The sequence below is a fragment of the Periplaneta americana genome, chromosome 13 (assembly GCF_040183065.1).
Source record: "Periplaneta americana isolate PAMFEO1 chromosome 13, P.americana_PAMFEO1_priV1, whole genome shotgun sequence".
Taxonomy (NCBI): domain Eukaryota; kingdom Metazoa; phylum Arthropoda; class Insecta; order Blattodea; family Blattidae; genus Periplaneta; species Periplaneta americana.
Genome location: NC_091129.1, coordinates 126,158,183 through 126,181,918, shown reverse-complemented (window position 1 = coordinate 126,181,918; position 23,736 = coordinate 126,158,183). Strand labels below are relative to the sequence as shown.

General features: G+C 35.6%; 1 protein-coding gene across 1 annotated transcript; it reads right to left on the bottom strand.

Moving 5' to 3' along the window:
* Nucleotides 1-564: 564 nt before the first annotated feature.
* Nucleotides 565-20,801, bottom strand: pch2 (pachytene checkpoint 2 protein). Its single transcript, XM_069844165.1, has 8 exons — nucleotides 20,666-20,801; nucleotides 20,430-20,589; nucleotides 18,306-18,500; nucleotides 16,172-16,399; nucleotides 14,382-14,575; nucleotides 12,859-13,012; nucleotides 11,623-11,735; nucleotides 565-4,799 (listed from the first exon to the last, which is right to left on the bottom strand). The coding sequence occupies exons 1-8, from the start codon at nucleotides 20,707-20,709 to the stop codon at nucleotides 4,598-4,600; spliced, it is 1,290 nt and encodes a 429-aa protein (XP_069700266.1). The 5' UTR covers nucleotides 20,710-20,801; the 3' UTR covers nucleotides 565-4,597.
* Between the last annotated feature and the right edge of the window lie 2,935 nt (nucleotides 20,802-23,736).

The following is a 23,736-nucleotide window of genomic DNA, read 5'->3' as shown; positions in this document are numbered from 1 at the left end:
TTTTTTTTGTTCCTTATTCAAATTTATTCCCAATACTTTTCGATTGCAGCGATATTTTACTACTTAATTAACTTATTATTCCCAGAACATGAATTTTACCAGCAATGGAAAAGTATTGGGAATAAATGTGAATAAGGAACAAAAAAAAAGGTTTCCTTCCCAGGCAGGATTCGAACCACGAAAGTCTTAGTTACCAGTCTATCGTGCTCTGGAGTGAACAAGGCTCTGAAATCAGCTACAAGGGTCGGTCCGGTTTTTTTTTTGTCACTACAGTACACAATGGCCCACTTGTGCCTACTTGCTTTAGTAGCAGTCTGTATTACATTATAAAGAAAGATAAGATTAAATATTGTCAGCTGGAATTAATTTAGTTATTTAGAAACAGCAGTGGCCTGAAAAAAAAGCTTTATATTCCACACATAGTAACTGTTTCATTTGTTACTAGGAAACATCTTAACCACATTATAATCAACTGATAGCAACCCCCCCCCCCAAAAAAAAAGGCGCTTAAAAATTAGGGTGCATAAATTATCCAATGGCGAAAAAAATTACGCGAGTAAATACGGTATATAAAATAATAAACTTTTTAGTACTAGTAACAGTTTTATTAAAATAATTGACGTTTGTATAAAAAAATTCATTGAAATTAAAGGGCACACTGTGTAAGTACATAGTTGCTAACAGTAAAGTAGTGTCATTCATTCCTTCATCAAGCTTCAATCGTTCCACAATTATTCCACTGTGTACAGTGTGAAGTAAAGGTGATGCTTTCTCATTTCCTGGATGCAGCATACTTTTATTTCTGTCTGAAGAGCGATAATTTGCCGAAATTTCTTTTAACATTCTGCAGGGAAAACAGCAAGATGTAAACAAAATATTTTATACCATTACCTTAAAGCAGTTGCTAGAAATCATGTTCTTCCTAATCTATACACAACTGACAATAACAAAGAAAATCCTGGAAAGATTTTTGGAGCCCTGTTTGAGATATTTTATGGACAATTCTTCTTATTTCAGTTTCTAATTCTTGCAAAGTCTGCAGATTATTACGATGTAGTTTTTTTTTTCACAATAAAAATCAACATACTAAGATCAGAAGAACAAGATGACCAGTCCCTAGACTGATTATTCTGTCATTGAGCACTTCACGAAAAGTAGACTATTTACTTATGAGCTTTTTGTACTAAGTGCTATTAGTTTAATACCCAAGAAGAAGAAGAGAAGGCTATCTACTGAGTAATGTGACGTATGGAGAGTTAACTGTGCCTCATCTGTTATGAAATTGAACTCTTGCATTAAAAACAAAATGGGTAAAACTTTTAAGTTCACTTAAAATTTATCTTTGTGGAATTCTGATTTCCTAAGCTAGACAGTAGGTTGACGTTTTAGGGCTTAATTCCAATGTCACAAGCATATCCTCCTTTCTTCTTATTTAACAATGAAACCAGTTTTCCGCCACTTTCTGAACAATCTTACGACACATGATTTTGACAGCATAACACATCCACAACGTATCCAAAACTTGAGAATGCACTTTCTGATTAAAAGATAAGTTTCAATGCGAAAAATGCAATGTTCGACAGACTAGTAAACCATTTCAAAGACACGAAGTATATCATATAGTCTGAGAACTCAAAGTAAACTAAAGGTACATTTACACAGTTCAATTTTCCATGTGTTTACACATGCAATCCGGGGAGAATACTGAAAGAACCAAGTTGAAAACAAACGTTTAATTAAGATGCATGCAGATTTTGTCTACACAGTGTGCTGTATTGAACGACATCTTCACTACATATATATAATAATTAATAAATATTAAATATCGCCCCGATACTGAGGCTACTTCATTTGCAAAATTGTGGTTGAACATTCCATAGGCACTCGTACTCGCGACAGTCTTCAATAAAGCTAATCATACTTGCTGCCATTTTCAGTTTATAAGGTCCACCATCACCAAACAAACAATTTTCAATTTATTCACGGCCACCTAGAATAATCAGCTGCTCACTACATGCTACTGCTGAACGAAATACGCACAAGATATTCACAGGTGATCCATAGCTTTCAATTACAGCATGCGCTCTTCATTTTTAGTGGAAAAAGCACCCAAAACTGAATGCATTTCGTTCACTCTTGCATGCATTGCTTGAATGCGTGAAAGTTGAGCCGTGTAGATGCACCTTTTAAGATGCATCAACACAGTTCAATTTTCCATGTGTTTATGCATGCAATATGGCGAGAATATTGAACGAATCAGTTGAAAACGAATGTTCAATGAAGATGCATGCAAATTTTGTGTCTACACGGTGTGCCATGTTTAATGTCACCTTCACTACATATATATATATATATCAGTGGCGGTTCCTCGGGGGAGGGAAGGGAGGAACGTCCTCCTCACATTGTTCTTCTTTTGAAAGTAAATACCAAATAAAATATGTGCCTTGAAATTCAAGGAAGATTCGATAATTTTTAAGTTCACAGCTATAAGAAAACCTCGGTTGATCGAGTTTGATCGAGTTTTAAATGATGCGCACTCATGTGCTGCTAGAAAACTGTGAGAAAGATGCGAGATTGTTTGTGTGGAGGAAAGCCAATCCATTCCTCCTTTACTGCAGAAAGCACACATAGACAACAGTGCACTAGCGGCCAGAGAAAGAAGCAGAGATTTAAAGCGAGTAAATGAATGGAGAGGGAGGAGATCCTCCTCTGAATCAGTGCATGGGCGGGAAATAGAAACCGACTGGTCGTGCAGCAAGCTCGCTACCGCTGCCATCTAACGATCTTGCATTCAACCAGATTATAACACATCTAGGAGGAGGCACAATAAAAAGTTTTAACGCAACGCTATGAAAGACACCATATAAACTTTTTTTTTTTTAATTATAAATCAAAAATATTATTCATTGCACTTTATATAAGCTACTATTCATGGTTTGAAACTTTCAAGGATATTTGAAAGTTAAAGTCGGGTTTATATAAAACAAAGAGGAAGTAGCTCTACGTTAGTATCGCAGATCTTTTTGGCCCCTGAAATTCACTTCCATTCATTGTGTACTAGACAGGGCAACAGCCAAGTTGTCAGTTTTGTACAAATATATTTTAAATTGAAAGTGGTACTCCAAACTACATTATTTTTTAACATAAAAATTAATCGGCCACCGGCAACTTTGAACAATAATGGTAGTATGACTTTACAAGAACTGATATTCTTCAAAAGCATGTGATACTGAACTTGTAAAATGTACATGTGGCAACACAGACCACCTGGGTGGGTGCAGTGTTCTCACTTTCCTCAGATTATTTCCCATTCCCATTTCTGCGGTTCCGATTATGTGTTAGAAGCTATAGTCTCTTCCAACACGTGTGATGCCGCAGTGTGCTCGAAAAATGCTGCGAGGTGAATTTCCTTGTAATTATTAATTTATGCAATTATTCAACAATGAATGGAAGTGAAAACATATATTTTGGAAAATTTAGGAAACGTAGTTTACAAGAACAGATTATTGCTATACAAAAGGGAAGGCCAATCCCACACTACCTGGTCTTACATGTATGCATGTTGGCTAATTTATAGCATGTTTCATTCAAGAAGGTGTCATTTCGTCCTGTTACCGTCTTTCCTCTTAAGAAATACGCAGGAGCCGCCACTGATATATATATATATATATATATATATATATATATATAAATTAATTAATTAATAAATATTAAATATCAATCCAACTCTTAGGCCTCCTTGATTCGCAAAATTATGGTTGAACACTCCATAGGCACTCGTATTTGAGATAATCTTAAATGAAGCTAATCGTACTCCCCACCATTTTCAGCTTAAAAGGTTTACCATCACCAAACAAAAGAATTTTCAGTTTATTCACAATCACCTAAAAGAATCAGCTGCTTGCTACATGCTTCTGTTGAACGAAATACGCACAAAATATCCATTGGCAGGGGGTAACTTTCAATTCCCGCATGCACTATCATTTTTAGTCCAAAAAGACACGCTCAATTGAATGTGTTTCATGCACTATTGCATGTACTGCTTGAATGCGTAAAAGTTGAAAGGAAAGTTGAACCATGTAGATGCACCTTAATAAACTACCCTATTTCCCATGAGAAGTGAAAATGCGGATTTACTTCTCGCCACTGGCTTCAAGGAACAATTGCTGTCTAGCAGGAGTTAAAAGGGTACAACAGTAGAAAGAAATGGGAAAAGTGTCATCTTTGCCTTACACTGTACTTGGCATCATATTATACATGGTTTGGTTTTAAAATTAAATGATCTTTAAAGTTTTAGTAACAATAACCAGTACAGATAAGAACAAGATAATGGAATAAAAGTCTCTTGTTCACTATTTCAAATAATTATGAAAGTATATTGCATAATACACTTAATAGTGTAAATCACAGGCGCAACTCGAGATGTTCATAATCACTTATTTTTATGATATTCTAATATATACACAAACAGTGGCACAGCCACAATCTCCAAGTAAGGCAGTTGTGAGGTACATTTAACGTCAACTGAGGAAAACGTTATTCAAGAGAAAATTCATTGTAGTCTATGTATACCTATTGATAACCAAATCATAGAATGTTAACTGGATTTTTGTTTAATATTATTCAGAGCACTCGTGTCTTGTTGTTCAAGTTCCGTTCTATCTTTCAGTTGTTTGATGACAGCTTTGTGCATTGCAACTATAAAGTCTTCTAATGAAACTTGAGGAGACTGCACATAATATGCATGAGCAAGGAAAGGAATCTTGCGCAGTGTTCTTCCACTCAGGCCTTCACTTTTCCTGTAATGAATTCATAAACAAACGTTATAATATTTCACGCACTCCTCATTTACGGCCAATCTCTGCTTTTTTTCTGTTACTTGCTCTGGGACGAATTTCATGCAGTAATCCTGTATGGTGATATCCCAAAAAGATGACATAATGCATTTGCTTCCTGTTACTTCCTACACAATATTAAAACTCACAGAGTTTGAGAAGAAAAGTAATTCTAACAATTTTTATAAACAGGCGGAGCTATATTGCAGGGACCTTTTCCACAAAAGTACAAGTTACATACATAATTCGTTATTAGGAGGGGGGCGGATGTTGATGAAAAGTCATATTCTTATTTTCCACATTACAACGATGCCTATTAATATAGAAATCCTTTCTATGTTAATATAAACGTAAAAAATTAATTTCTTATATTACTTACTTACTGACTTTTAAGGAACCTGGAGGTTCATTGCCGCCCTCACATAAGCCCACCACTGGTCCCTATCCTGAGCAAGATTAATCCAGTCTCTATCATCATATCCCACCTCCCTCAAATCCATTTTAATATTATCTTCCCATCTACGTCTCGGCCTCCCCAAAGGTCATTTCCCCTCTGGCCTCCCAACTAACACTCTATATGCATTTCTGGATTCGCCCATACGTGCTACATGCCCTGCCCATCTCAAACGTCTGGATTTAATGTTCCTAATTATGTCAGGTGAAGGATACAATGCGTGCAGCTCTGCGTTGTGTAACTTTCTCCATTCTCCTGTAACATCATCCCTTTTAGCCCCAAATATTTTCCTAAGAACCTTATTCTCAAAAACCCTCAAGCTCTGTTCCTCTCTCAAAGTGAGAGTCCAATTTTCACAGCCATACAGAACAACCTGTAATATAACTGTTTTATAAATTATAACTTTCAGATTTTTTGACAGCAGACTAGATGACAAAAGCTTCTCAACCAAATAATAACAGCCATTTCCCATATTTATTCTGTGTTTAATTTCCTCCCAAGTGTCATTTACATTTCTTACTGTTGCTCCAAGATATTTGAATTTTTCCACCTCTTCGAAGTATAAATCTCCAACTTTTATAGTTCCATTTCATACAATATTCTGATCACGAGACATAATCATATACTTAGCCTTTTCGGGATTTACTTCCAACCCTATCTCTTAATTTCTTATATTGCATTTTTTAACTCATTCATTCATAGTGTTCTGTCCAAGGCAGGTCTTTCACTGCAAACTCACCATCCTTCAGTCTTTTCTATTTTCTGCCTTCCTCTTTGTCTCCTCATATGATCCATGTATCTTAATGTCGTCTATCATCTGATATCTTCTTCTGCCCCAAACTCTTCTCCCGTTCACCATTCCTTCCAGTGCATCCTTCAGAAGTCAGTTTCTTCTCAAACCAGTGACCCAAACAATTCCTTTTCCTCTTTCTAAACAGTTTCAGCATCATTCTTTCTTCATCCACTCTTTTTAATACAGCTTCGTTTCTTATTCTGTCTGTCCACTTCACACACTCCATCCTTCTCCATATCCACATTTCAAATGCCTCTATTCATTTCTCTCCATTTCATCCTAATGTCCTACAATTTGAAGAACTTTTAGATCATTTTGAATGCATTTTACTTCCTTCTTTACAGACAGGCCTATTAAATCTTATTCTAAGCAAATAGATAAGTAGTAATTATCTGGCAAAATCTCATATCCGGAACTAGCCTGGTCCCTTTGGTGCTGATTAAGAGGGATTTTACTGTACTTTCACTAAATAAGAGACAAATCTCATGAACTTCGACATCATTTTCATCAATTCTATGGGCCACATTTTTTTATCAGCTGATGCAAATACACTCTACAAAATACTAGTAACAATAACACTTGAAAGTATCACCTTCTTTTCATTGACAGTAAAATCTACATGGCAGAAATTACTAATAATAATACTTTAGTGGAACAGAAAAAGCAAATGTCACTCCCAGGTGGCAGTTTCCTCTTCTAGGAAGTACTCTGGCCGGCAATATTAAGATCACTCTTTGTTTGCACCGATGAGTGGCTTTTTGCTTATACTGGTTTTCTTTTTGCCTTACTTCTCTCATCATTTTGCATTATCCAGAAGATACTTTATGGAGGCAACCATCCCAATTCGAACAGATTAAAACAGGACTATCTTAAGAAACAATATCCAGTAAATACTATTCAACACATCCATTAACAACTTTTCTAAAATTCTTCACAGTGTAAAAGGAATACAATGCATATAATATTTACAGATGATTTTAGTTTTTGGGCCACAATGAAGAATAAATTATGCCGCCACAAAACTGACCTACAAAAAGCCATGTTCATAGCCGTGATAAAACTTAATGAATGGGCTATAGAAAACAACATAATTCATTATCATCATTTCTTCTTCTTCTTCCAAAACAAGAATCTTCTTCTTCTTCCAAAACAAGAATTAGGCCACGTGGCCTGTTATGATCTCAAAGAGGAATTTTCACTCCATTTCCTTGGATGATTCAGTTTTGTGGCTGATAGTGGAGCATGATTTTTGGTATTCTGTGGGATTGCATACATCGTAGTTGATTCATCCAGTTAGTCTGATATTTACTACGTTTTCATGGAGTATTCAGATCGATCTGAATACACTTACCGTATTGAAATCTTCATGAAAACGGGGATTCAATTCGATCTGAGTCTCAAGGTCGATACACTTAAAAAGTGGGATCGGATTGTATTCAGTTCGAATTGAGTTCCATGAAAACAGATATCGTATTCAATTCAATCTCACTACACTAAGCGTGTGATCGATCGTCATTTGTTTGATGTGTCAGTTGTTTTACCAACAGCGAGGAAAATATGGATGTTGAAAATGGGTGTTGTAAAACACAATATTTCGTGTTTTCCTAAAAGTCAATATTACTATTATTCATTAACAGCCAGAATATTAAGTTTTCATGCACCTCATTTGGAAAACGCAACATTGTTTATAGCTACTGCCTACAGAGTGACCAACATGCTAATATGTTGATGACATGTTAACCAACATAACCACTTTCGAAACTTCAGCTTCCGTACTCAAATACGTATCGAAAATTGCATGAAAATGGGGATCGTAATCAGATCGAACTGAATACTCCATGAAAACGTAGTAATTGTAGTGCATATATGTACTGCAAAACTGGTTCAACTGAAAGTTGTTGTTGTTGTTTTCTAATGCCAGGCGTTTGACAATAAAGTCATTTGACCTCTTGCACTCTAATATTTTTCAAAGATATTATCATGGCCAGTCACTGAAACACAGATTTTGAGGTGTTCCGAATCCATTTCTTGGTTTGAGTTGCACAATGGGCAGTTAGGGGACTGATATATTCCAATTCTATGCGGGTGTTTGGCCAAACAATCATGGTCTGTTGCCAATCTAAATGCAGCTACAGACGATTTTCGTGGTAAATCGGGAATGAACTGTGGATTATGATGCAGAGAGTTCCATTTTTTCCCTTGAGATTGTGTTGTCAAATTTTGTTTGTTGAAGTCTAAGTATGTAGATTTAATAAATCTTTTCACAGAGTAATACGTAGATTTAGTAACAGGTCTGTAAGTAGCAGTGCTGCCCTTCTTTGCTAAAGCATCTGCAGTTTCGTTTCCCAGGATTCCACAGTGGAATGGTAGATTCAACTGAAAGTTCAGTCATATCTTCATCATGTTTGTGGTCCCATCTTGTATATTCTACTACTGATTGCATGAATCTCATTTTGTTAGCTGTTATTCTGCTTTCTTTTCTTTTTTATATGTTTCCATGAGTCACTTCCATAACAAAGTACAGGTCTTGCCAAGGTGTTGTACAGGTGTATTCTAGTATGTCGCTGTACTAGGGAAGGTTTCATTATGCTGTTAATGGTTCGCATCAATGACAATTAACAAATCAAAATCATACTACCAGTACTTTTTCCTTCGACATAAAAGCGAAACATTCAATATCAACATAAATGATGAACCTACTAATGAAAGTGATACACCTGATCTCATATATAACAGATTGACCAGCCCCATGTTAAAAATGGTAACATATGAAAGAAAACAACCACCAGGATCGCCACCGTTGATTGGAAACAACCGCTAGATGGAAGTACAGTTGCTCCATGCAATTTGAATGAGAGTTATAACGTGATTTCTTATGCAGTAGCTAAATAGCAGCATATTAAAATTTATAAAAGTTGTTGGGTCAAAGCCTATAAGGCTGAGCAATCTGTTATATATATGTAATCAGGGATGATACCTAGGAGCGCATCTAGACAAACAAATTAAGGTGGAAATGGAAGAAAAGACCAGGAATTATTATTATTAAAATAAATTTCTTAACTATATTTGTTACTGTAATAGAAATGACATTCGTATACTGAAAAAGTAAAATGTATAAAAATTAGAATATTCCTGAAGGTAGGACAGATGGGATGTTTGCATCTGTGGCTTATAAATGAGCCGCAAGTAATCCTTTATGTGGTTGTCCTCGAAGGTCAAGTGCTTACCATGCCATTAAATTCGAGATTCACAGATTTAAAATTGGTGAACAGTGATCGACTACTTCCTATAATGGCTTTCTTTCAAAGGGAAAGTAAAACTGGGAGACCCGTATTGTAGATTTACAGCACACATAGAAATCCTGTCCTGATTGAATAGGTTACAGTCAAAATTTACCATTTCACGCCACATTTGTCAAGTGAGAAACACTGAATTGAGTGGTCTATGTGCAAGTGTGTTTATCTCACCCTTCATGAGCATTCTGTATCATTCATGCTTCCTGAATGGCACAAAAATATCAACTATATTATTATTATTATTATTATTATTATTATTATTTATAGTTGCTTTAACTACAATAATCATATCGCGACTTTACTATGAATGTGACATCATTTTTCCTAAAGTTCAGTATTCTTTCTAACTCGGAGATATCCAGCTCCCTGATCTGGGGTGCTGTATCACCATTACAGCATCCACTGCGCCGGCTGGATACTGAAAGTCCAATCAGACTGCCCAGTTGCTCTCCCACCAACACGACATCTGCTGTGTTGGCTGTGGCTGGATACTTAAACCCTGAACACGACAACTAATGTACTCTCTCATCAACACGACATCTAGTGCGGCAGCTGGACACAAACTCCCAACCAAAGCACCACCTACCTCCAGGCCGGATATTTAAACTCTTACTTGAAAGACACTCTCCTGTGTATAGTGTTGCAACTATTATGATAGCTGAATTACTGGAATACTACTATTATCTACGGGGTCTGTTTTTCGTGGAAATTGGATACCAACCCGGCATTTGCCTTTATTGCTGGAAATATATAGTATTGTGGTGCCCGTCTGTAATGTTCTGATCGAGTCAGGAGGTTGCGCACACATCTGGTGAGAAGGAAGGCAAGGAAAATGGAAACACGAACCCCTGATGCTAGCATGACACAGAGCAAGGGGGGGGGGGACTATGGTGACAGCGCGGAGCAGAAAGAGCAAGGGAAGCATCGAGACGCAGTTTTCTCTCGGAGATTCTGAAAGGAACGAGAATCGAAGATTCCAGTAGTTATGGTGTAATAAATAACACCATGAGTGCCGACAGAACAATCAGTCTTGAGTCTTCAAGTCTACAAGTGCGTCTTCAAGTAAGCAAGGAAACCAGCCTTCGAGAGCATCTGGAAGACCGGAGTTCGACGTGCAGTGGAACTGCACCTGGAAGACTTGGGTTCGACGGGCAGTGGAACCACAACTGGAAGACTTGGGTTCGACGTGCAGTGAACTTGAGTCCGTAACTGTGGCAGTGTCCAGGCGAGTGCGACGTAGTTCGGAAGACCAGAGTTCGATGTGCAGTGAACTTGAACAGTGGGCTAGAAGAACTAGCTAAGGCAAGCGAATTCTGAACTGAGAACTGGCAGTTTTGTTCTGCACATAGTGCATTGTGAACATTAATTTAAATTAGGAGTACATTGTTGTTCTTTCCAATAATACACGTCGTGTATTGCCATTGTCGTCATGTGGAGTGCAATAACGACTATTGTGTTGCTGTGTTGAGTGGAATACCCATTGTTGTAGGGTGAATTATTAAGAATAAAAGTCACATTGTTGTTGGGTGGTGATTACAGGAAAATAAAAGTCACACTATAATAGATTGAGGGAATCACGAGAAAAACCTCAATCAGGTTGACCGGAACTGGGGTTTGAACCCAGAACATCCCAAATGTGAGTTTCAAACGCAAGTGTCTGAGCTAACACGCTTGGGAACATATAATGCAATAGAATAAAAAACAGAAATAGAAAGGACCCAACAAGTTGAGCATTAGCAAGCAACCAATATTCCTTAGGCCTGCCTTTCTGTCAGAATATGCCTGCAGTCCTTGGTGAAAGACTGGTTACAACACTTGCTATCAGATTCAAAGTTGTGAGTCGAAAACTGAGAGCAACTGGTTTTTAAACATAGGAAATGAAAGTGGGCATCGGTACCTCACGTCATAAATTCACAATACTGTACATGAAAGAATTCTTTTTATGAAGAAAAAAAAAAAAAAAAAAAAAAAAGACTCAGAAAAATTGACCAGTTATTTTTCGACATAGTAAAAATTCAACTATGCTAGCCATCATCATGGAATATTGTCCTACTATGAGGCGTAATGAATTCCGTCATGTAGATGCCTCCATCTCAAAAATGAAATTCTTTACATACTAACATTGGAGAGACCAGGAACATCATACTTATCACATCCAGAGGCTATGAAATTTAAGAATTAACCAGCCAGTCAACCAACAACCTGGACAGTAAGAATTAGATAAACCTCATTGCTTCCTTTTACCTCGAAATTTCAAGAAGTCTTACACTAAGCTGCATGGCACTGTTTTCAGGCATTGGTGACAATTGTAGAAACTTCAGTGGAACAATGTCATCTATTGATGTTACAATGCCAGTCTGAAATAAATAAATAGATACATAAATAGATAAACAGATAAATAAATAAAACAACAGGCTGCAACATAACTTACAATGATATCATTTCAAAATTACAATCCTTCACATAGTTAACGGCTTTTTGGGAAGGCTACATATATGACCTTTAAGATTGTAAACGCGGCTACTCCATCATAATAAAAAATGTAAAGAATCTGGAATAATTGTTTCTAAAAGCACCATTAATAAGATGATTAATCGATGTAAAAGTCAAGCTCTCGAACAAAGAGGATGGCCAGAAAAAATTAAAAGAAGAAGAGTTCAATCCTCTCTCACCCCCAGCATAATCAAGGAAGTGAGGTCTAAGTTCGAAGGGAAAATCCTCCAACTCAAAGAAGTATTCTAGAAGGAAGGCCTGAACTGTTGGACGCATCATCTGAATTTACAAAGGTGACACAAAGCACGTCATCACCACTTATCTGGGAAACACGTTCAAGAGCGGTTCGCAAATGCAAGAAGGCTCTATGAACAGCATCTCGCAGGCAACAGATGGCAATGAAGCAGGGATATATCTTGATGATACCAATAAGCCTCGAGCCATATTTTATCAGGAACGTGAAAAAAAAAAAAAAAAAAAAAAAAAAAGGCCGCTCTAATTTCATAAGACAATGCAAGGAAAAGTTTTCTAAAGGTTTTATGGTGACGGCTGGTTATTTGTTCTTGGGGTCGGCTGAAAATTAAGAGAGTGGCCAGCAGAGCTAAGGTCAATGCAGCTTACTACCAACAGGAGGTGTTGAGAGAAAAGAACACGCGCACGCACACGCACACACACACACACGGGCTGTGACTAAATATTTACTAGTATGGTCAGCTCGATTTCTTCATGGCAGTAAAATTGTGATATGAAAGGCAATGGAAAACCATCACATAAATATCTCTTGTTAAATGAAACCATAGACAGTTTAATGAAGAAAAGAATGGTTTCACTGACAAGATGAAAAGAGAAGTAAGAAAATACCACATGCTTTCAAAACCAAAGAGACAACTATGAAATGAATGTCTCATTTTATTTGCTCATTCATGAACATAAAATGTAAATTTCTAGTTTAAATATAATGCTGAAAATAATCACAGGTTTTCTTACCCTTTTTAATTCTAAAATGCAGGACTGATATATTTTGTATATCGCATATACTGATGGAGGTCCTATATATTGCTTAATATCTGCTCGGTCAACAAATGCTACATCTATTGCATTTGTTATATTTGAAGTTGTCAATACTAAAACATTAGGAAATCTGAAAAGAAGAAAGAAATACAATCAATCAATCAAATCAATCAAACTTCTTGATGTATCCAGCTATTTGCTGACAACATAAAGTCCACTGTAGTCTTTTCAGTTCTTGTTTTTCATGAGAAATGAGGGGTATTTTGATCGGTGTTCATTATAGATGCCTCTTGCTAGAGTTGGGATGTACCGTAGTCAATATATACTACAGAGCTGTGTCTTTTGTCACTGGTACTGATGACTAATTTATTTTCATGGTTTTTTTTTTTTTTTTTTTTTTAAGATTTATTTTAGGTCGCATAACTGCTGGGTCTTTTGGGACCACAATATTCATATGCAGAACAATACAAGACAAGCAATGAAGATTACAAACAAAGTACACAATATATTACAATGTATCTAGAGGTAAAAAAAAATAAATAAACAAACAAAAAAATAATAAAAAGAGTATATGAACAGTATAAATTTTACAATCAGATCATACTATACAAGGAAATTTCTTTAATTTATGGATGGACAGTATAAAAAAACTGTGTTCCAGATCTTCAACATGATTATTACACAAGAAAGAAATACAAGATAGAGCAACAATATCTGAACGACATTACAAACAATTCATAATGTAACATCAAAGAATAAAGTATTTATAACGAATAGCTCCTTTTAAAGGAAAATAACGATCATAAAATATTAACTCTTTTTTCCCCTGTGCAATGACAAGCCTGTACAGCTATGTTATGGGTAATTACACTACAAAATTATTTTGTACAATTTTTCTGAACTTTTTTCTTTCGTCTGATATTTCAAAATGAGTTTGGGTAACCTTCCACAATTCATTCTTGCTACATGATCGTTCCAATTTTGCCTATGTTGAGCTAACAAAATTATGATTGAAATAGTTTTGAATTCTCTTTCCACTAGCCTAGGCCACTGTGAATAATACATCAGAAATATGTTATGATGAGCTGTTCTCTTGTTACTAGTTGTGCCAACTATACAATCTTCATTGAACTCTATGTACAATTACTAGTCAAGAAGGCTTTGTTGATTCAGTTTCATTTTTATTAAAACAGTTGCATTCCACTTCAATTATCAATATATATTAAACAATCTCTGATACGTGACTATCCATAATCTCATACAGCAGAAGCTGTAACATAACCTAAATAATATAAACAAGATAAATGATAGAAAAGTTTTAATTAAGGATGATGAAATAAACATGAATCATTTTAAAAGGTACAATTATTAAAAGTATAATGTTAGTAAACAAAGAAACAAATGCTAGGGAGATGATAAAAACAAATGCTAGAGAGATGCTAAAAACAAATGCTAGGGAGGCGATAAAAATCGAATGAAAATTCACAGAATTAGCTCACCTCCGAAACCGATCAATCTCTGTCAACACAGCATTCACCACCCTTAGTGAGTCTGAGGGTTCAGTGCCTGACAGTGCTGACTGTCGAGCATGTGTCAAGCTTTCTACTTCATCGATGAGTATACATACAAGTGCATCAGGGTCTTCAATATATTCCTGTATCTTGGCGAACATTTTCATTACTAATTTTCCACTCTGCAAATTAAAGTTAATATTATGCAATGATTTTCCGTGCAATAATATCACAGTCTAGTATATACAGACACGAAGCTCAATTCGTAGGGAATATGCATCCATAGATAATTGCTAACCACTAGGTTCGCTGCTATCGTCTCATCACAGACAATGCGAAATAGTACTGGCACAGTCTATTGTTCCTAGTACCCTCAACAACTCAAGCTTCGTGACTGTATATACTAGACTGTGATAATATTTAACACATAATTGTTGTCACAGCAACCCTTTTCTTCATAGACCATGTTATCAAACTTCCTATCATTACAAATTTGATTTTATTTCTTTATTAAGAATTGTTTTATAATGCTGTAGTACAAAAAATAACGTATGAAACCCGTTTATAATGCTATACAATTATTGTACTTGTCAAAATTAGGAAATGAGCAAAGCAAGTTTCCTAAAGATTGACTTCTGTAATTAAGTATAACATTATAAACTTGTTTCATGATAGGCATATACTGTTACTTAGCATTATGAAAGTTATAAACAAAAGTAACTTTAATGGCTACATCATAAATAACTTTTTTTTTCTTTTTACCTATGTCACCAGGTTGTTTTTTCGACATTTCTGGTCTTCTCTCCTGGCATTGGCTTAGTTGTAACCCACTTCTGAGGTTGGGGCGCCTGGAAGGCGGAGTTACATTACCCCGATGATATGATAAGATGATTATGATTATGTGGTGCCAGGAGAGATCTTAAATCTAAACTTAACCTAAATTCCAGACCATGGACGAACACAGGAAAAAAAAAATTCCTGAGCTCTGACCAGGAATCGAACCCGAGACCTCATGAACTATGGTCAGAAGCTCTGACCACTAGACAATGAAGCTGGTAATAATAATAATAATAATAATAATAATAATAATAATGTTAATTTTATAGCACAAGTTATACTGCCATGATAGAAGTCATGACGTTTTAGTTGGCACGGTAATATTTTATGGCACTGGTACAATAATCTGGCATATTTTGCACGATTCTCACTAATGATAAAGACTGTTTATAATGCTGGAGTACGAAAAATGTTACATTACAACATACGTAGGAAGAACGTTATTACTCAATAACCCCAGAAATTGTTCACTTCTACCAGTATCATAATTATATAATACACCACAATGTAAATTACACTTATCACAGACTATAAGAAAACAGTCACAGTACAATAAAATCCTCCAAGAATTACATTTTAAGGACTATATATTATCATTCTACAGTCACTTAAAATGCAAAGACAATTTCAGAGATTTTCGAAAAACTATAATTGTCCAAGGTAGCCAAGTAGTTCAGCTGGTAAGAACAGCTGGCTACAGACTAGCTGGGTTCCATCCCGGGCAATGACGAGATTTTTTCGTGACCAAACTTAGTGTCAGATGTTACAGAGATTTAATACAGAAAAATAGTTCTTTCAGTAAATTGATTCATGGAACACTTGCTATTATAATTATAATGTACTGAATATTATCAATTGATGCATCTGTTATATTTCTCAATGAAATTAAGTTCGTGCTCTTAACTAGGCTTGTCCTGTCATGATTTAAGTATAATTAGTACCTCTGAAAACCATTTTGAGAATAAGCTGTGGCTATTTATCTCAATTAGTTCTCCATGAGTGTAGCGATGTCCCAAACGAATAGCCAACTTCTGTGCTAAAGCTTTACACAAAGAGGTCTTGCCTGTACCAGGAGGGCCGTGAAGCAGAACAACTCTATTCCAGCTGATGATATTAGTATCCACTTTATGATCTGAGAATAACATTGTTGTTTCCACAAAGTTCAGAAGCTATAAAAAAATAACATTCTAATTATAACAATTTCACAGAAATGGAGCAAATTGAAGAATATGTTACAAGGTATTCAACATCAACTATAAAGGAATGCTACACATCAATGATTCTGAACTTTTCAGAATACACCCCTCTTTTAATATTTTCGAAATAAAATACAGATAGATAGTTAATAGCCGTCCCAACCAGGGTTTAATAATCGGCCTCCTAATCAATTCTAAATGAATATTTATATTTAATTCAATTTTTTTCTTTAATAGAAACCCTAGTTAGATAGGCTATCATTGAGAAATGTATTGGAAATGCAACAAACAATTTAGGCTACAAGACAAATTACATTTTATAAAGAATATAAGTGATGATCTTAAACACTGAAAGAACCAAATGTAGCTGCTGCATGCATGTTAAATGCTATGTTTTATTTAATGACGCAACTGCAGAGGTTATATCAGTGTCGCCGGATGTGCCGGAATTTTGTCCCGCAGGAGTTCTTTTACATGCCAGTAAATCCACTGACATGAGCCTATCGCATTTAAGCACACTTAAATGCCATCGACCTGGCCCGGGATCGAACCCGCAACCTTAGGCATAGAAGGTCAACGCTATACCAACTCGCCAACAGGTCGACTGCTGCATGCAAAATACCTTAGACATGACGGATAAAGAATGTTTCACTGTAGTACAGAACAGTATTTTCATATATTTTAGCTACCATAAATCAAAATGCTCCAAATAGTAAGAACTCAATGATATCCCAGCTTGAAATTTTACAGGAACAATCTTAGAACTTAGAACATCATGACACAAGCATTAATTTTATTCTTAATTTTAAATTATCTTTAACTTTTTGGGTGAATAGCATAATATATTCGAAATTTTCAATCCTCACTTGAAATGTTGCCTTTCTTAAAAGTAATCATCATACAATGCTCTTTTTAAGTCTCACAACAGCTAGTTGAGTACTGGCATTGACCATTACTCCTCGTACAAAACCATGACAGCTTAACTCTCGGGAGAAAAGTAGAAAAGACTGGATTTTTATTTTAACACATTAACAAGAGTACTCATATATTTCATAGCAGTTGCTGGAAATGCTCTGTCTGTTTTTAAGCATAACTGACACTTTCTCGAAAAGTCTAAATTTAAACAAAGGAGTTATTGAACACTTAAGAGAGAACTTCTTCTAAATTTAACTTGCAGTTCCTCCAAAGTGTTATAATTGTATTCATGCATTTTGTCCTGTAAATTTCCCCAATGGTACAATTCACACTGTGAGAGATCGTAAAAATTATTTCCAATTTTATCTAGTTTCTCCACTATTAGCACAATTTTGGTTTCTTGTTTAAAAAAGACCTGCTACTGTTTGTGTTATTTAGGCTATATCATAGTGCTATTAGGGATGGGAATAATAGGAAATTTCCTTTACAATAACTCAGTTTTATGGAAGTATCAGACATAAATAATCATTATACTAATGCGTTCTGTAACCTAGGTATGATCACCTATTGTCTGTTAACTTGTCACCTTTTTATTTAGCATTGCGAAACAATATTTATCTGAACATAAATTGTATGTGACTTCACAATATGCCGATATTCCTTAGAAGTACCATAAATATGTAAGGTTTTCGTATAATAATAATAATAATAATAATAATAATAATAATAATAATAATAATAATAATAATAATAATAATAATAATAATGATAATTTAAAAATTGAAGCTTCGACCTTCAAATCCATTAAAATCTGAATTTCAGCAAAGTAAAAAATTCAAATTTGATATATCTGTGGTCAAGTTTGAAATTCTATTAAATGTACCAAGTGAAATAAAAAAAATTCGAAAAATGTAAACAATTAGACATAGACTAACACTAAATGTGAGTTGTATATGGTACTTGCATTTTCTTTAATGGATGAATCATAAATTAGAGTTTCCCAAAGGCCATGGAAGTCAGATGAAGGAAGAATCCAGTGATTTGCAGCAGTCAGTTCCTCATTTCTTCCATCTCCTCCTTCCATTTCTTCCGCTTGCTGTCCTTCAGTGTTAAGTTGATAAATGTAATACTGAATGTTGGCATTTTTGAGGTCAATGGCCTGCAAAGATTTTCATTGTTTTTAAGCTATATACAGTATAGAGTCATCTACTGACTAAGCCCCAAACTTTGTTGTGAGAGGTTTCTTTTCTTGATTCAGATGTCAACCTTATTCCCTCCACAGGAAATAACATAATGGTAGAGCAGCACCATTCTGGCCAATCAAAAGAAACAGTCTATTCAACCAATTAATAATCACTAATGATAATGTTAAAATTTATTAAAATAACAACATTTGATACTACACCAAATTAACTATATAAACTTCGCTTTACTAGTCACAAAGGTAAAGTATCTTATTCAGTATCTATTAGTTAATACAATGCACTAATCAAATTTAACAAGTTTTAACATTATCATTAGTGATATGCAAGTGTTAAAAGTGTATGAATCAAGAATGAATAATCAGTAATCTTCTCCTCTTCTTTCTTTACAGGCTGTTGACACCTCTGCATGGAATCTTTGTCATAGACTACAGTATGTTGCGATTTCTCTCATTAGTTCGAGAAAGCCAAGTGCTAAATGTGACAACACTGCCACAGTAGGATTAATGGGGAGTTTGCTTTGTAATTTTGCACACAAAGCTTAAATCATATAAGAAACCTATCTCGCCTCCAACTGACTAGATCTTTCTTGTGATCTTGAATAGTGCATGCTCAATGTTATCTTGATTGTAATAAAGATGTACCTATACAATCCAACAGAAATTGTTCCTCGTCAAATGGGCTCATAACAGGTGCCAAAGAACAATTTAGGCCTAGAATACCTTTAAGAGGAAGGCAGAAAATAGGAAAGACTGGAGAATGCTGGGTTTGCAGAGAAAGACCTGCCCTTGGGCAGAACACTGAGATTTTGGACTAATTTACGGTTATTTTCAACAAGATCGTTGGCTTACAACATTTCATATCTCAAATGAAAGAGAAATTTATTCTGAGGTTGGGGGAGGAGGGAAACCGAGAATCTAAGAAAATCTTTGAGTACCAAAATCCTCAGGTTTAACACTGCTAAGCATGCTAGTGCTACTGCCACTACTACCACCCACTACTATCACCATTGCCGACACTGCTGCCCCCAATCATTGCCACTGCCACAACTACTATTACTACAGGTACTATTATTATTGTTGTTATTGTTATGGCATTGAAAATGAGTCTTCGAAAATTTTGAACGCCAAGTTTAAACATTATGTGTGAGATAACCTTGTTTTGCAAGGTTCAAGGTATGTAGTATAAAGTTACAGTAAGAACTAAATAATTAATTATAGTGACGTTATTGCGAAAAGTTTGATATTTTTGGCAAGTGAATTAACTCTGTATTTAAAACACTCAGGATATAAATGACAATAAACGTGTTCTTACGTTTGCTGAGGACATTTTGAAGTGGTTTTATTGAACAAACACTATCGCTTCTGCAACTACAACCAATTAAAAAAAATGTTAAGCAGTATACGTACTGGAATACAAAATCTACCGATACTAGAAACATACCTTCTTACTTTCCTGAATTTTGTTAAGTATGCATCGTACCGGTGATGCAGATAAAGGAAACGTTTTGTTACTCTGGACTATTTCGATGCGATGACATTCTGTTCCGAAAACCAGAAGCTATGTTAAGTTACATGTACAATCACCTCACACCATACACGGGACTGGCTCTAATTTGCATTTCGTTATGGGTTAGACGGAATAAATGAGGGCATAGCTAAGTGACATGAAGCCGAAGTATGGAGAAAATCTGTAAGACTGGTGCAGCTAACATCTTTACGAGGTGTATAATGAGCACACTATAGGGAGTAGGCGACGGGAACCGGCTGCTACACTGTTCTTTCAGATTATAGGATGTAACCTACATATGCTAGCCACTGAATAAGAATAAAGGAACAGGCTATGATTTTACTAACGAATTTAAATTTCTGCAGTTGCTGAATTACCTTTACTTCATCTTCACAGCTTATTCCACTAAACGCAATAGACTCCACGTGTTCATTTAGCACAGGATTACTGAAACTCTTTATATTCGCTCCTGCGGGAATCAAACCATCTGATACTTCTTTCTTCACATGCTGAAGTAGTTCATTTTTAGGTAAGCAACTGAAAAGAGGTAAGGACGTTAGACTGAATACAAGTTAAAATGTATATCTTCGCTCATTTTATAAAATAAAAATACCTATACTCCCGTTGTACAACTTCTATATGTAACAAGACACTCATTATGTCGTAAAATATTGAATTCAAATATAACTAATCTTAATTATGATTCCCTTCCCACTCTTCGCGTTTTCGATGTTTTCCGCCACAAACATGTGGCAACGTTCAACTGTTATCAGTGTTCCCAACATTACTTCAACTTTATGGAATACCTCTGTAAGAGTAAATTTATTTGTATACAGTTGGTATAAGTCCGCGCATGCGCAGTTTGATCTCACCTGTTCTGTCGCAACTCGCGAATCCCTCCTGTACGGAGCGGGGAGGAGCAGTCGTAGCTATTGTTCTGTGAGCAACTTTGTGACGTTATCACTTGATAATACTACAGAATTACTCAATGAAAATTGTGGAGGCACTTTTAAATATGTGTAGTACATGAATTACATGTATACTAATCTGAGTATGTGAACGTATTTTGTCCTCGTGTTCAGTCCCTCCCCTCTTCCTGTTAAACAGTGCAAAATTATCTGCAAATACTGTAATAGTTCCTGTTAAGTAGCTATTTAATTGCGTTAAATAACAATTAATGGATACTGGTAACTTAACTTTTAGGAACTAGTTACTTCGTAAGGACCGGGTAGCTACGTACTGAAAAGTCTGGGGTTCGATCCCGGGTGGTTATGGGATTTTCTCGTTACCAAACTTCCAGAATGGCCCCGAGGTTCACTCAGCTCCTTATCAAATAGCCCAAATTGGGTACCAGGTCTTTTCGGGGGGTAAAAAGGCGGTTGGAGCGTGGTGCTGGTACATCACACCACATCATACTAGTCCTGAGGTCAAGAAAACATGGTACTCTACCTCCATGTCTCCCAAGTGCCTTCATGGAATGTGGGTACCATTACTATTATAGTTATCTACTTCATTCTAATTGTAATAGGTAGTCTATGTATTTAATTATTTAATGATGCTGTAACAGTGACACAGCCAGAATTTGATTCTGGTGGAGGGGGGGGGGAGGTTGAAATAATTAAAAAAAACTGACTATAATACAACGCTAACAAAACTTTAATATTTACCGGTACTTACAGTTTGAATGAAACGGAACTTCTCATTGGACTAAGTAGGTCTCTAACTATAAATAAAAAAAAAAAAAAAACATTTGCCGCTAAGTTCACATGGCCACAAATGCAGCATATGCTTTCTCGGCAACAATGCAGCTATTCAAATGCGCAATGTGTTATCACGACATGCCAGTAAGTTACCATCAAAAAATTATTTTTGAGTCTATATTTCACACCAAGTATCGCTCATTGTGCTGGTGAGTAAACATGAAATGCAAATTTTTCTTGCTGCAGTTCATTTCGACGCATTTTACCCTTAGGACATAGGTTTCATTTCATCGCACTAATGTAGGCACGTTCACAATTCGACATGCTTGCTGCTGTATGGTACGCAACTGTAGCCTACCTCGTAGGGCAGGCAAAATGAGCCTTTGCTTAGGTCGTCGTATTTCAAAGTTCAAGTCTATAGTATGTGTGTGTGTGTGTGTGTGTGTGTGTGTGTGTGTGTGTGTGTGTGTGTGTGTGTGTGTGTGTATGTGGGGGGGATGGAAGTGAAATCTAAAATTAAATTAGGCCTGGTTTCAGACTTCCCTCTCAATATCTGAATTAACGTGTTTTTTGTTTAAATTGAATTCAATTTAAATAATTAGTTTTTTAGACTGGAACGTTTTTAAATATCGGATTTATGAAATAAAACTATCCGCCAGAAAACAAATACATAGGCCTACTGTATACAAAAGATTACAATGAAATAATAAAAATACATACAATAAATTTCAAAGGAAAATTAAAGTGAAGGTGAAATCATATTACTTGAAATAGAGATGAAATTGCAAAATTTGAATTGAGTTCATTAGAATTATTTCTCTAAGGATTTTCTCAACATCGTAAAATGTGAATCCCTTGGATTTTAAAAGGTGACTAGCTGACTAGTAAACTGCACACTGGAGAACTTTGAACACATATGCTTGAATGACGGTCTTAGACTATTTTTCTTAAAACCATGACATTACGATATAGCACTAAGGCCGTGTCTCAAAGCTACATTTTCAGCTGAAGTGAACTAGATTGTTGACTAAATAGCCGGATGTGACATCAGAAGTTACGATCCAAAGTTACGTAGTAAATAGCAATCAAGTCCGTAGTAGCTAGTAAACGAAAATGCTTGCTTGATTGTTGACTTGTTCACTAAACAAACATGGATACCTCATCAGCAATTGAGGTTATGATATCTAAAAATGCTTTGGAAGTGAAATAATGAAAAATATTATGTAGATAAAACGTTAACTTAAAATATTGGAATTGTTAATACTTTCTTTACGATGTTTTAAATATCGTTGTAATATATTAGATCCTTATCCTTTCCACAGGACTCGTAATGAAGCAGCATTAGGACACTGCCCTCTTAATTCAGTGCTATCATCAGTGATATGGTTTTCTTAGAAAAATAGTCTGTGAAGAAGGCGATGATTCAAGCATACATTTCCAAAGCTTCCTAGTGTATAGTTTACAAGTCACCTAGTTGTTAGTCACTAGTGTATAGTATGGACTTGAGCTTTGAGACACGGCCTAAATTAAGAAGGCAGTGTCCTAATGCAGTTTCATTACGAGTTATGTGAAAAAGATAAAGCCTAATATATTACAATGTTCAAAAATGAAAAGAAGGTACCGGAGTACCAATGCCAATGTTGAACGTTAACGTATTGTTATACATTTTACTTCCGAAGCATCTTCGAATTTTATAACCCTAATTTCTGATGAGGCACGCATGCTTGCTTAGTGTACAAGTCATCAATTAAGCAAGCATTTTCGTTTACTAGCTACTACGGACTTGATTTCTGTACACTACGTAGCTTTGGATCATGACTTCTGTCGTCACATCCGTTTTTTTAGACAACTATCTAGTTCACTTCAGCTTAAAATGTAGCTTTGAGAAAAACAGCCTTAGTCTTAGTGGCAGTGGATAGTAACGCATTTGCTTTTTTACATAATGGTTAGGATATGAACGTGGCTTCAGTCCACAGGGTTTTGG